Consider the following 13,988-nt stretch of genomic DNA (forward strand, 5'->3'; position numbering starts at 1 on the left):
CCATCGTTGCCAGGGTTCATCCAATCGGCGCTAAGTCCATCGCTGCCAGGGTTATCTCATTTATTGACAATATTATTTTCGGGAGTCCACCTGCAATACGTGTCAATGGGTTTTTATAGTACACCGGGTGAACATCTCGTTCACAACACCTATAGGTTGCGAGCCTGCTAGTGTTGCACTAGACTGTCTAGAATAGTCCGTGGTTGTCATCTATACTCTGCTAGACGATGGGGCCAATGCTTGGGTAAAGGCTCCTCTTATTTTTCACCTTTCACCCTCATCTCATGATCTTTATTACCTTTCATCTCATCATCCAACTCATCTTTCATCTACCCGTCTTTACACATCATAATTAAAGGTATAAAATACATATACAACTTAAAACAATTAAAACATGTATATTTTTGTTCATCCAACATAAATATTAAGTACATAGATAATATGCACACATAGCACACAACTTATATTAAATACTTCATATATATGTGTAAGATGAAAGTAACTACGCACTCACTTGTTAAAAGTGATGATTCTAAATTTGGGCAACGCTTCGCTTCTAACGAATCTATTTTCCTTCGACGAAACCTAGCATTATTACGAATAAGTTTTAGTCTAATCTTTATTGCGACTAATCGTCGATTTGGTGCCACATGTCACCCTCTGGTAGCAAGGCTTGGGGAGAAAGCAATGACCCAGATTCAACCACGTCACCCTCTTCGCAACAGCACCCTGCCGACTTCTAAACCCCATAACTTTTGCATACAAGCTCCGTTTTTTGACGTTCTTTATATTCACGCATAGATATTGACAAGATCTACAACTCTCCTTTTAACTTCGTCAGCTAATTCTTGACCGATTTTAAATTTAATAGTATGAGAAAATTATACTGTTAAACGACCGTGTAAATTTCATAACTTTTACATACGGGCTCCGTTTTCGTCTGTCTTTTTATCGTTGAACTCTTATTAATGAGATCTTAAATTCTCATATAGGTTGTTAAATTCTCATATAGGTTGTGTCGGCCAAAATTCGATTGATCTAAAATTCGAATTTTGGGTTGTGCACTCTTAGGTAAATCTTATTCTATACTATATTTTATAATCTTACGACTTCTCCTCCTACAAGGAAACTCCCAACTACTCACGTGCTACATTTCCCATTGCCCGAAGGAGGAGGAATTAAGAAATGGTGGGCGGAAAATGGTGGTGCTTCGACAATCGGAGTTCCGGTGGCGATGTGGCTGATCTTAACCCGATACTTCTGGTGAGTGGCGTTGGTGGGACTATTCTGAATTCGAAGCCAAAGAGCTGGTTCGGGGTCACGACCCGTGTTTGGGTCCGTATTCTTCTTGCTGATTTGGAGTTCCGAAAGAGAGTCTGGTCCCTCTACAATCCCGACACTGGTGCATTCTCTTTCTCTCTAAAATCTCTACGCTTTGTGGCCTTTTTTAAACGTTTCTTTCTTTTACCTGACTGGGTTTAAAGGAAAACATCGAAGCTTCCATATACAGTTATACAGGCCATTTTTTTTGTATATGAATCAAGCTGATCTTTTGTGTTTTTGTGTTAATGGGTGATTTTTTGTGGAATCAAATGAGGTATCTAAAATTCTGCTGTCATGTTACCGGCAGTAGTTTTAATTTTATTTTTTCCCTTTTGGATCTGTGGGTAATTGAAATCTCATGGGATTATATTAAGGGTTCTTAATCTGTTATTTCAAATGGTTATAGCAGGTAAGTGAGTTATTACTTATTTGATTAGCAGCAGGTGGCTGTCTTAATAAAATCAATTTAGTTATGCTAATCAAGATAGTGATGAAATGTGAAATGAATTGAATATGGGGATTTTATTAATATGGTACACTAACAAGTACATGTCATATGTTTTGGATTTTCAGGCTACACTGAAGTGTTGGATGATAGTTCTGATATTGTGGTTCCACAAGATGATTATGGACTATATGCCATTGATATTTTGGATCCTTCATATGTAAGTTACTAGCATCATCTATTATGTTTTTCTTTTTTATCAACTGCATACATATATTGATAAAAAAAATTCTTGTATATTTTGGCTTTTCAGTGGATAAAATGTTTACACGTGACAGATGTATACCACTTCCATGACATGATCGATATGCTTATTAAATGTGGATACAAGAAAGGAAGCACTTTATTTGGATATGGATACGACTTCCGACAAAGCAATAGGTAGGTAACTTGAGCATTTTTGGTAATTAAGGGAGGTGTTTGGACATGTATCTCAAAAAAATTCAAAAGAAAATAAACCGAGTGACATGTATTTTTGTTGGCAGAATTGAGCAGTCGATGGATGGCCTCAAGGAAAAGCTAGAGACTGCATATAAAGCTTCCGGGGGTAAAAAAGTCAACCTAATATCACACTCGATGGGTGGATTGCTAGTATCATGTTTCATATCACTCCATTCTGATGTATGCACATACAACCATTGAAGTTTGTTTTTTTTTTGTTTACCTGTTTATCACACAAATGTGCTGTAGTAATATGAAGAACATGACATGTGATCTACTTGCTTGCTAATATATATATTATATAATATATAATATAGGTCTTTGCCAAGTATGTGAATAAGTGGATAACCATCGCAACCCCTTTCCAAGGTAAGACCCATTTTTTATTAACTGTTGTTTTGTATAAATGATGTTAAAGAATATTTTTATGTGTGGTTAAGAAATCCAAGAAGAGATTATCCCTGAAACCAAGTATATGTGCTGTGTGCATCTGTATCATATTTACATCTTTTAATTTTTGCACATGAGGGAGTAGTAAATACTAAATACTTTTGAGCAAGCTGATGTTTAGGTATATGTGTATCAGGTGCACCAGGATGCATCAATGATTCTCTGTTAACCGGATTACAGTTTGTGGAGGGACTTGAAAGCTATTTCTTTGTGTCAAGGTGGTCAATGCATCAACTGGTATTCTTTTTTTTTTTTTTTTTTTTTTTTTGTCATTCATCTCCTGGTTTAAAATAGTCGTGACTTGAAACAAAAGATTCATTAGCTATAAAAATGAAGGTGATTCAGTTCTCTCCTTTTGTGGTTTTAGTTGGTGGAATGCCCATCAATATACGAGATGCTCCCAAATCCCGAGTTCCAATGGAAAAAACAACCTGAAATTGTTGTGTGGAGAAACCGTTCAGAAAACGGACAAGATTCAGCCAAACTGGAAACTTATGACACATCTGGTTGTGTGGGGCTGTTTGAAGAAGCATTGAAGGGCAATGAGGTAATTTACATATGTCCCAAAAATGAGTCAACAACGTAATCTGAGTGATTTTGTGTAAACTTGACAGATAGAGTACAACAAGAAGACGATACCTTTGCCATTCAATTCTTCCATCTATAAATGGGCAGCCACTACACGCAAGATGCTAAACAGTGTGCAGCTTCCCGAAGGGGTTGATTTTTATAACATTTATGGAACATCACTGGATACCCCTTTTGATGTTTGGTACGTTATAATATATGAATCCGTTAAATGTTAATCAATGCGTCACCTTTTTACCAACTTATGCAAAAATGTTTCTTTTTAGGGCAAATGTCAGATAAACATTGTGTTTTTCTGACATCTGCCTTTTTATCTACAAATTTATGGGACAAATGTTTCAGTTTTACAAGTTTATGCAACTGACGTTTTAAACGGTTAAAAAAACACAAGTTGTTATATAATTAGAATGAAATGCGCTTGCAGATTTCGTCTAAAAAACCACTTTGCTGTATAAATGGGGAAAAAATTGAAGCTTCACCACATAAACAAGTATTTATACTCTTTTTTGAATTAGACTTGTAAATTTTCAGCACTGTGCCCCTTCTTTGCATCACTAATACTACTTGCTCCATGATTATGATTATGATGTTTATTGTGTTTTGTGATTCAAAACTTGTGTGTGCTCAAATATATATTCACTCATCTGCAGTTATGGATCGGAAACTGATCCAATCAATGACCCATCTGAGATATGCCACACATCAGTAAGTCTTTAAAATCCTTTACCTATATTATATCTGGCATCACATTCCTTCCTTGTTCTCTCTCTCTCTCTCTGGACATATTTATCTATTTAAAATTTCTTTTTACTTTTTTGCAGCCTGAATACTCATATGTGGATGGAGACGCTACAGTTCCCGCTGAGTCAGCAATGGTACTTACTGTATCCTACCTTATTTCTCATATGTTATATGTGGTGTGTGTATTTAAGTGGCATTTCATTTAAACAAATACAACAGGCAGATGGATTTCCAGCAATAGAAAGGGTGGGGATCCCTGGTGCTCATCGGGGACTATTAAGAGATGAAACTGTATTTGAATACATACGCAAGTGGTTGGGACTCCAACAACAGAGCAACACTACACGTGTTAATGTTAAAACCTCCAAAGTTGTTGATGTTGGTTTGGGTTGAAGCTTTTGGTTCATGGTTAATAATGATATATATAGTTGTGTTGTATCTTAACTTAGCAATTCATGATGCCAAGTTATTGCCAATGTGGATAATTAGAAATTACTTTTTTAGTTCTTGTATGTAATCAAAACTTTCTACTTTGGTGGCCATTTTTTTTTTCCATCCTGTACAATGTGTTCTATAACAAACGTAAAAAGGTAATCCCTATTCATGGTTGTTTCATTTAACATCCTAAATTTCAAACCAATTTTTTATTTTTTTTAAATAAATATAAAATCATCCAAAACCATTTTCGTAAAACTCAAGTATCAAGTTGTTTCAAATTCACAAAAACCATATCATAATATGTATAAAAATCACAAAAACAACGGAATTGAAAAACATATGATCATCAATGATAGGTGTACATTACAGTCAAGCCGGACTCTTTTTACGATCATAGAACTATCTAAAAAAATATTTAATCAACAATTCTAAATCCGAAAAACATTTAATAAACAGTTGTAAGCATAAAACTTTGAGTTCCCCAACATACCACATACTGCAGTATACATACAAATACAAAACATACAAATAAAGGTGCTCGAATTTAGTGCCGATCCACCTCATCAACGACGACTAATGACTCTAACGACGACTCACAACTCTAGTGCATGTCTAGTCATCAACAATGAGTATTCTAGGTTTTTGGCTCTAGTGTCGTTCCACCATCAACTTCTCAAACATATAAGTCAACATATCATACAATCAAGCAATCATATGCAAAAGATTATACTAGCCTACTTGAATAATCTATAGTACATCTACATCCATCATGCAAAGGATATATACTATAACATATAGTATAGTGATATGATTCACATGAACTAAAGGTTGATGAATCACATCTACACATGTGTGCTCGAACAAATTGGTCACATGAACCACCTAAATAACAATTAGAGGTCAAACCTTAGTTTATAGCTTAATCGCTCAAAGTTTGACCAAAAGTCAAAAGCCAGATGTCAAAGTCAACGAAAGTGTGTTGTGACTAAGACTAGGCGCTCTGCGCTCACTACACAACAAAATAGTCGCGGATGAATTCTTGAAGCGGGCCATGGCCCTAATCAGGTGCGTCGTGCCTAATGGCTTAACAACCTTTTAATTTAAGCTCTCAATCCCTTAAGCGCAAATGTTGAAACTTTCCACAAAATTCTATAATTGGCCTTAATGGATAATGTAACATCATTATTTTTCAGCCCAAATTTTCTTTTTATTTTAAACAGTTTTTAAACATAATATGTCAACGAAAGTCTTATTTTACATTTATTTCAAAACATCAATTTAAAAAAACAACAAACATCAATGTACAAGTTTGCAAAAAAAAAAAAAAAAAAACACACACACACACACACAAACAAATAAAAGGGTTTTTGTTACTGTAGCACAACAAAGTTTGACGAATTTACACATTTAGTCACTCAAGTATTTTTTGTGCTCAATAAATCACTAAACTTGTAATTTACTAAATACACCATTATATGACTAGATACCGGAAGAGCAGGTGACTTTAGATGATCTCGCATTTTAAATTATATATATTTGTATATATTTTTTAAGGGTCACTCCTTATCATCACAATCCACACTGAGTACCACTCCTCCTCTCTCAATCCATTGTTTGTAACCTCCAATCTAAATCTTTAATTTAAGATTATCCGACGAATAGAAACAATCGCTGCCTTGATTGCTTACGAACGGAACGTTGCCTTGATTTTTTTACGATGAAATCCAAATTCAATTCTGAAACCTGCAACTTGATTTTCATCCCCAGCTTCGCAACTGACCTAGGGAGTTAACAAATAGCAAGTTTCAAACGATACTTGGCGTAATTGGAGTCGAAGCTGCAAGTTGTTGATGGGTTCATGATGGAGACCTTGAGGTTGATACCAGCAGGTAGGAAAACCCGACTGACCTTGTTATAAAGTCGGAAACCTGACTGGCCTTGCTTTGAAGTCGGAAAACCCGATGGCCATACAAATAAAGCATCAGTAAAAGCCCATGTATGTAATTTCAGTTTAGTGATTATGACAATAATGAGAAGAACACAAGATTTTTTTGACCTAGAAGGTGTTTAGGAAAATGTCTCAAAGAAGAAGGCTTGTAATTTTGGTCCAGTGATGATGCTGATCAGTTTTCATATTTGCCACAAAGTTTAGCTCTTGTAGAAATTCCAATGTCGCCCTTTGTTCTTAATCTTACTATATACCTCATATATGGTGAAAGAACATATTTAAAGCAGGCCCAAAAAATAGATGTGTTATGTATGAAATTGGATACATATGAACAAATCGATGGCAAAATCTAGCAATTCTCACTTTAAATCACAAGAATTCCCCACATTCGAGTGAATTCTGAAGCAGACTCCGATGCAAAATAGATATGAGGTTTAGAGCAAACCGAGAAATTAAACCCCTACACTCGAATACTACACTGACATAATCGATCAAGGAGATTGGGCATTAGGATAAGGCGATCAAGAAGAAGAAAGTAAATCAGATTTTGAAGATGAACCCAAATATGTTGGATTTTGGTGTTTAAAAACCTGCTCCTTTTCTTTTCCTCACGCCTCCTCCTTCCCAGCCCCAAATCTTCATCTTCAACCTCAAAATCGGGAACAAAATCAGGAACCTAAACCTTCGATTGTGGGTTTGCAAGATCATATGAGAGATGGATCGATTGCAAAACTTCCAGACTCAAAGTTTTTAGGAGTGGGTTTTTTCTTTTTAATAAATGGCAAAGGTGGAACGAGACATGGAGACTTTTTTAATAAATGCCACATAGGCGTAATAAATAATAATTTGTGTTAGTTTCCATGTCATCAGTAAATGTAAGTATCGGTGACCTACAAACCGGTAAGATTTGGGATCAATTCCCTATTTAATAGGTAAATTAAAAGTTTAGTGATTTATAGAGCACAAAAAATACTTGAGTGACTAAAGATTATTTCAAGAGCCGTAGCGTTGTTCGATCATCTTCTAATCAAGTGAGTGTATAGTTACTTTCTTCTAACACATAAGTATGAAGTATTTGCTATGAAATACGTGCTATGTGTTTATACATTGTTGTTTATTTGAGATGTTGGTGGAATGGATGAACTATATAGGTTTTAATCAGTTAAACTGTATATGTATTTTATAACTACAAATATGTTGGGTAGTACATGGGTAGATGAGATCCGTGAGTATGGATTAGATCCAGAGGTTAGTTTTAGATCCGTGAGTAGGGATCAGATCAAGAGGCTAGTTTTAGATCCGTGAGTATGGATTAGACCAAGAGGTTAGTTTTAGATCTGGGAGTATGGATTAGGTAAAGAGATAAAACTTGTTATTAGTCCGGGAGTATGGATTAAGACTAAGTTAATTGTCCCTAGTCTGGGAGTATGGATTGGGCACAATTATTGATCCGGGAGTATGGATCAGATCAGGATTAAGGTAGAGTTAATTGTCCCTATATCGGGAGTATGGATTGGGTACAATTATTGATCCGGGAGTATGGATCAGATCAGGAGGTTAGTTTTAGATCCGTGAGTATGGATCAGGTAGTTTTAGATCCATGAGTAAGGATTAGGTGAAAAGGTTAGTTTTAGATCCGTGAGTAAGGATCAGGTAAATAGGAAAATTTTAGATACGAGAGTTTCGATCGTGTCGTTGTGAGGATCGATGGGGTGGGATAAGAGTTGCCTTTATATGGTGAAATTGTACAAGTTTGAATGTTCTATATTTATAAATATATGATATAACATTGTGGGATGAAAACCCTATATGCTCACCAGGCTCCCAAGCCTAACCCACTCAGTTTTCTTTGTATCACAGGTATCGATACGAAGACATATTTCACAGAGAGATTTAAAGGAGATATAAATCATTAGTGTAATTGAATGTAAGTTTTGTTCATGCTTATATGTCTGTATCGGAACATGACATCTCGAGGATTTATTATTAAATGAAAATACATTCTCTTTGAGAAATGTTTTGATAAGTTATTATCATATCTTGTTTTGGGAACAAATTCCGCAACTGTTTTCTTTAAAAGATTACTCTGGTTTTAAAAACAAAACATAAACAAATCGGTTTTTTCTGACCGTGAAATTGGGGATGTCACATCAACTGTAAGTACAATGTTAATGAAATGCATATCGCATAGTGGGTAAAACAATCAAGGCATAACATGCATTCATTTACACACATTGCATAACATCACATATGTGATTATCAAACATAATCATATATGATTAAAGTTCTGTTAAGTACTTTTTTAACAGTGATCAATGACATGTGATTACAATTGTGAATATAATAATCACATTAAAACATACTTGTTAAACATGGATCAATCACATGTGATTAGTAAACATAATCACAGATTAAAATTTTTGTTAAGTATAATTTTTCAACATTAATCAATCACATGTGATTAAAGTTATGATTATAATAATCACAATAAACATACTTGTTAAACATTGATTAATAACATGTGATTACCAAACATAATCACATATGGTTAAAAGTTTTCTTAAGTATACATTTTCAACATGGATCAATCACATGTGATTACAATTATGAATATAACAATATAAACTAACAAAATGATTTTTTTATATTTGATGGGAAAAACGCAACCACAACGAACCGTTGGATCTCCGGGAAATTACCAAAGACTGCAGGTGTATCTTCAAAAACGAGAATTGAGAAAAAAACCTCTTTTTTGCTTCTTACTCTCTCTAACTCTCTTGGTGGCTGAAAATTTTTGTGTGTTAATGAAATTAGGGCGTGTAAAACATATATATGCATGGGCTAAACAAGTGGGCTTTCCTCATGGGCTAAAAAAACCCAAGAGAAAACCCAACAAATCTCCCCCTTTTTGGCCTATGAGGAAGAGTTCGCCATCCTGGCGATCGAGCAACATATCTTAAAGTTCTCCATTGTTAAAGCTTTAGTCAACATATCGGAACCATTTTCATCGGTATGAACTTTCTCAAGTTCAAAAAAATTGTTTTCAAGAGCATCTCTAATCCAATGATACCTTACATCGATATGCTTTGTACTTTTGTGAAACATAGAATTCTTAGCAAGGTGAATGACACTTTGATTATCCAAATTTTACATGATTATCATGCTTGGGGAGGCCAGATCTATGATTATATGGGACGGATCTGACCTCAGAAGTTGTTTTGAGAGTGTGCATGGAATGAACTCGCCGAGTCCCAAGAACAGACTCGGCGAGTAGTATGAAGGTTGCCCATTAATCATTCAGTGAGTGGACTGCCGAGTTGGGGGATGACTCAGTGAGTCAGAAAGGGATTAGAGGACTGAAGTTCAAGGCTGTACTCGCCGAGTTGTTCTTGAAACTCGGCGAGTTGAGTCGGGGTGGCCTCGCGATTCATGCCTGATGAGACTCGTCGAGTTTAGGGAGGGAATCGACGTGCCAAGCGGGACAAAGAGTTAGGAGTCATGTGTGTACTCGCCGAGTCACCGGAGTGCACTCGGCGAGTTGGGTCAAAGTTTGACCGTTGACTTTTGTTGACTTTTAGGGTTTGGTCAACAATGGAGTCCTTGAGTCAAGAGGGGGGTAAAATAGTCTTTTACCCTTCTGAGGGTGACAATAGAGGGTCGAGTCTAGCCTCGAGTGTTATATTTATGAGGATATTTACTTTGTGTGAATAGGCGGAGGCTAGGAAATACTTCTACCGAGTCAGGGATTTACGGGAGTTTGAGGTGAGTCTTCTCACTATACTTTACCTTGAATAGGTAATCAGAGTTATGTGATACAGTGTTTGTATGCTATATATGTGTTATGTGTTGCACTGCATTATTCTATGTGATTTATGCTGTGCATGTTTACAGAGTTAGAACCTGAAGGTTCACAGAGATAGAACCTCAGGGTTCACAGAGTTTGGGTGCACGGTCCCACAGAGTTATAGCCTCGAGTGGCTAATACGTGCTATATATGGTATTTTGGGGAAATCACTAAGCTTCGTGCTTACAGTGTTATGTGTTATGTGTTTCAGGTACTAGTGAGGATCGCGGGAAGATGCCGACCTTATCAGTACACACACGAGATTTTTATGTTATGAGATCTTGGGATTGATATATGTTATGAATTGAGTTTTAAACAATGATGTTTTTATGAGTAATGAATGAATTATGTTTTTATAAAATGCGAAAAATTGTTTTGAAATTTACGGTGTTACAAGTTGGTATCAGAGCCTTGGTTTGAGGGATTCGAGTACACCTTCGGGCGTATTTGAACTCAAACTGAGGATTTGAGAAATATTTTCAAAAGAGAGCCAAGTTTTCTAAAAAGAGTAAAAGATTTTTGGAAAACGCAGAGCAGAGTCGTGTGTATGATCAGTCAGCGCCCGAACGGTGATTTCCCAAAATACCTTTATGTTATATGCTTATGATATTGATATGATGTATTCTCGTGCTAGAGTGGGCTAGGTATTCCTATTAGGACTAGAGTGGCCTGATTTGTGATGCCTTAGCCTAGGGGGAGGTGAGCCGCTATGAGATGCTTGAGAGTGAGTAGGTAGCAGTGAGGAACTTATGAGATATCTGTTAGAGAATGGATTATGCATAATAGAGTACTTGGGACTTGGGATCCTAGGAGGAGGACTTGGGGTGTATACTGACGCGGTGTGGACGGTAGTATTGGGCCCGTACTACTGAAAACATTGGGACGGTGTACAGTTCAAGTAAGAATCTTCGGGATGCCAGGGATCAAGGAGGGATGAGTTATCGAGTACGAGTATGATCGAGTGAGTTTCTAATATATCGTATGTTGTATTTCAGAGGTAGATCATGGTTAGGACACGTAATGCGCCAAAGAGCAGCGAGACTAGTGATGAGGAGATCCGCCGAATCATCCATGAGTAGGTGGCTGCGGCCATCAGGGCAGAGATACCAGAGATGTTCGGGTCTATTAAGACCACGCTGATTGAGACTTTTGACGAGCATTATGCCGCTCTTTCTGAGGCTGCTGTTGCAGCGGCCACCACAGCCATCGCTGCTGCTAGGCCGCAGGGGGGTGACTCGTTGTTGTTCAGGGAGTTCAGCAAAACGAAGCCACCAGAGTTTGATGGGACGCAGGATCCGATTGCAGCGATGAGATGGGTATTTGACATTGAGGGGTGTTTCTATACATGCTCGTGCCCGGAGCACTTGAGGGTTCGGTTTGCACTGAACTAGCTTCGCTTGGGGGCGAAGGACTGGTGGAAGTTCATGACAGCACACTATTCTCCAGCAGAGCTTGCTGCGGTGACCTGGGAGAGGTTCACCGCCATGTTTCTTGATGAGTACGTTCCCCCGGTGGAACGGGATCGGTTGGCACAGGAGTTTTTGACCCTCAAGCAGGGTACGGAGTCTGTTACGGTTATTACCAGGATGTTTCATGAGGGAGAGATGTTCTTCCCTGAGCACGTGTCTACTGAACAGGCACACATGAGCCGTTATTTGAGTATTTTAAGGAGAGATATTCGGGAGTTCATGGCGAACTCCTTGTACCGGACATTTGCCGAGCCTCAGGCAAATGCCCGGAAGAGGGAGATCGAGCTAGAGACTCAGGCTAGGGAGGAGGCGGAGTCTCGGGGGAGGGATCGGTGACCGGCACAGTCCCAGCCGGAAGCCAAGCGGGCCAAGCCCGCTGATTCCAGAGCAGGGAGCCAGAAGGGCCGCACTTGTGGAAAGTACGACAAGGGTCATGATGGAGTTTGTAGAGCTGGATCTTGCTACAAGTGTGGCAAGGAGGGGCATATGGCCAAGGACTGCCCCAAGGGGTTTGCAGTGTGTTTTCACTATAATCAGACTGGACACCGGAAGGCCGAGTGTCCGTTACTGCGAGGGTCAGCACAGGGAGCTTCTCAGGGGTCTGCCCCTGCTGCTGTTAGAGCTTCTGATAGTCGGCCGGTGAAGACCGAGACGCCGAAGGCTCGAGGGAGAGCCTTCTAGTTGACTGCGGAAGAGGTCCGCGCAGCGCCCGATGTCGTAGCTGGTATGTATTCTTTCATGTATTTATTTTAATGTTTGAGATTTTGTTCTTATATTATGATATGCGTAGATACTTTTCTTGTGAGTTCTGTACCTGCTTTGGTGTTATTTGACTCGGGTGCGAGTCGATCTTTTATATTGTTGGCTTTTAGTCAGCATGTAACACCGTGAATTTAAAAATAATTTATCGCATTTAATAAAGACAACTTCATTTAATATTCATAAAAATATCATTGTTTGTAATTCATTTCATAACATATATAAAATCCCCAAGATCACATAATATAAAAATCTCGCGTGTGTGCGCTGATCAGGCCGGCGCCTTCCCGCGATCCTCACTAGTACCTGAAACAAATAACACCAACACTGTAAGCATAAAGATTAGTGAGTTCCCCAAAATACCATATAATACATATTAGCCACTCGAGGCTATAACTCTGTGGGTCCGTGCACCCATACTCTGTGAACCCTCAGGTTCTAACTCTGTAACAAGCATAGCATAAATCACATAGAAGAATGCAGTGCAACACACAACATACATAGCATACAAATACTCTATCATATAACTCTGGTTACCTACTCAAGGTAAAGTATAGTGAGAAGACTCACCTCGCGTGTCTCGATATCTCACAACCTGGGAATCCCTCGTGCCCGATTCTCCGAGCCCTAATCCTCCTATAACATCATAATGTCCCTAGTTAACACTTTATATCTCTAATGTTGACTATCCCTAAAAAGTCAACACAGGTCAACTTTGGTCAACGGTCAACGGTCAACTTTGACCGGACTCGGCGAGTGCTAGGGCGACTCGGCGAGTCTACACGTTCTCACCAATTCTCTAAGATTCCCTTTCTACTCGTCGAGTATCCCCCTTAACTCGACGAGTTCCTCCTGGAAGAATCGCGGGGCCACCCCGACTCAACTCGCCGAGTCTGAAGAACAACTCGGCGAGTCCCAGTTAATCTTCAAGCTACTCGCCGAGTCTGTTCATCGGACTCGGCGAGCCCATGCCATGCAACCGCTCAAACTGCTTCCTAAGGTCAGATCTGCTCCGACAATTCACAGGTCTGGCCTTCCTAAACTGGTTCATCATGTAAAGCCCTCATTTTGGTGCTCATAATACACCCCAAGACTCATAATTTACATTTTGACCTAAGGCATAAGGATTCCAATCCAAAACCTCCATTGATTCCCGAATTGCTCAGGCATGGGACATTCTGGACTTCTAAGGGTCCCAATATAGGGTTCCAATCGCTTGGGGGACTAGGGAAACACTCAATCTAGCCACAAAAGGGTTCAATAAACCCTAAATCTATATACACATCAACATAGAAGAATGCAACTCGAAAATATTACCTGAATAACGTTGCTCTGTGTCCCAAATCCTCAGAATGTGGCTTCTCCTATTGTTCCCTTAACCAAGCCTCCTCCTCCTTGCACAATAACACTTCCAAGATCAATAATGGTCTTCAACCTTGCTCCAGATGCTCACAATCGAATTAGGGTTTCTCTCAGAGGACT

At 38.5% G+C, this 13,988-nt stretch overlaps 1 protein-coding gene across 1 annotated transcript; it reads left to right on the plus strand.

Moving 5' to 3' along the window:
* The first annotated feature begins 1,118 nt into the window (after window positions 1-1,118).
* Window positions 1,119-4,590, plus strand: LOC111920955 (phospholipase A(1) LCAT3). The gene is made up of 11 exons (XM_023916518.3): window positions 1,119-1,402; window positions 1,897-1,988; window positions 2,082-2,209; window positions 2,314-2,449; window positions 2,587-2,638; window positions 2,856-2,956; window positions 3,087-3,266; window positions 3,334-3,491; window positions 3,958-4,012; window positions 4,129-4,182; window positions 4,268-4,590. The coding sequence occupies exons 1-11, from the start codon at window positions 1,186-1,188 to the stop codon at window positions 4,439-4,441; spliced, it is 1,347 nt and encodes a 448-aa protein (XP_023772286.1). The 5' UTR covers window positions 1,119-1,185; the 3' UTR covers window positions 4,442-4,590.
* Window positions 4,591-13,988: the final 9,398 nt, after the last annotated feature.

The sequence above is a fragment of the Lactuca sativa genome, chromosome 8 (genome assembly GCF_002870075.4).
Source record: "Lactuca sativa cultivar Salinas chromosome 8, Lsat_Salinas_v11, whole genome shotgun sequence".
Classification (NCBI taxonomy): domain Eukaryota; kingdom Viridiplantae; phylum Streptophyta; class Magnoliopsida; order Asterales; family Asteraceae; genus Lactuca; species Lactuca sativa.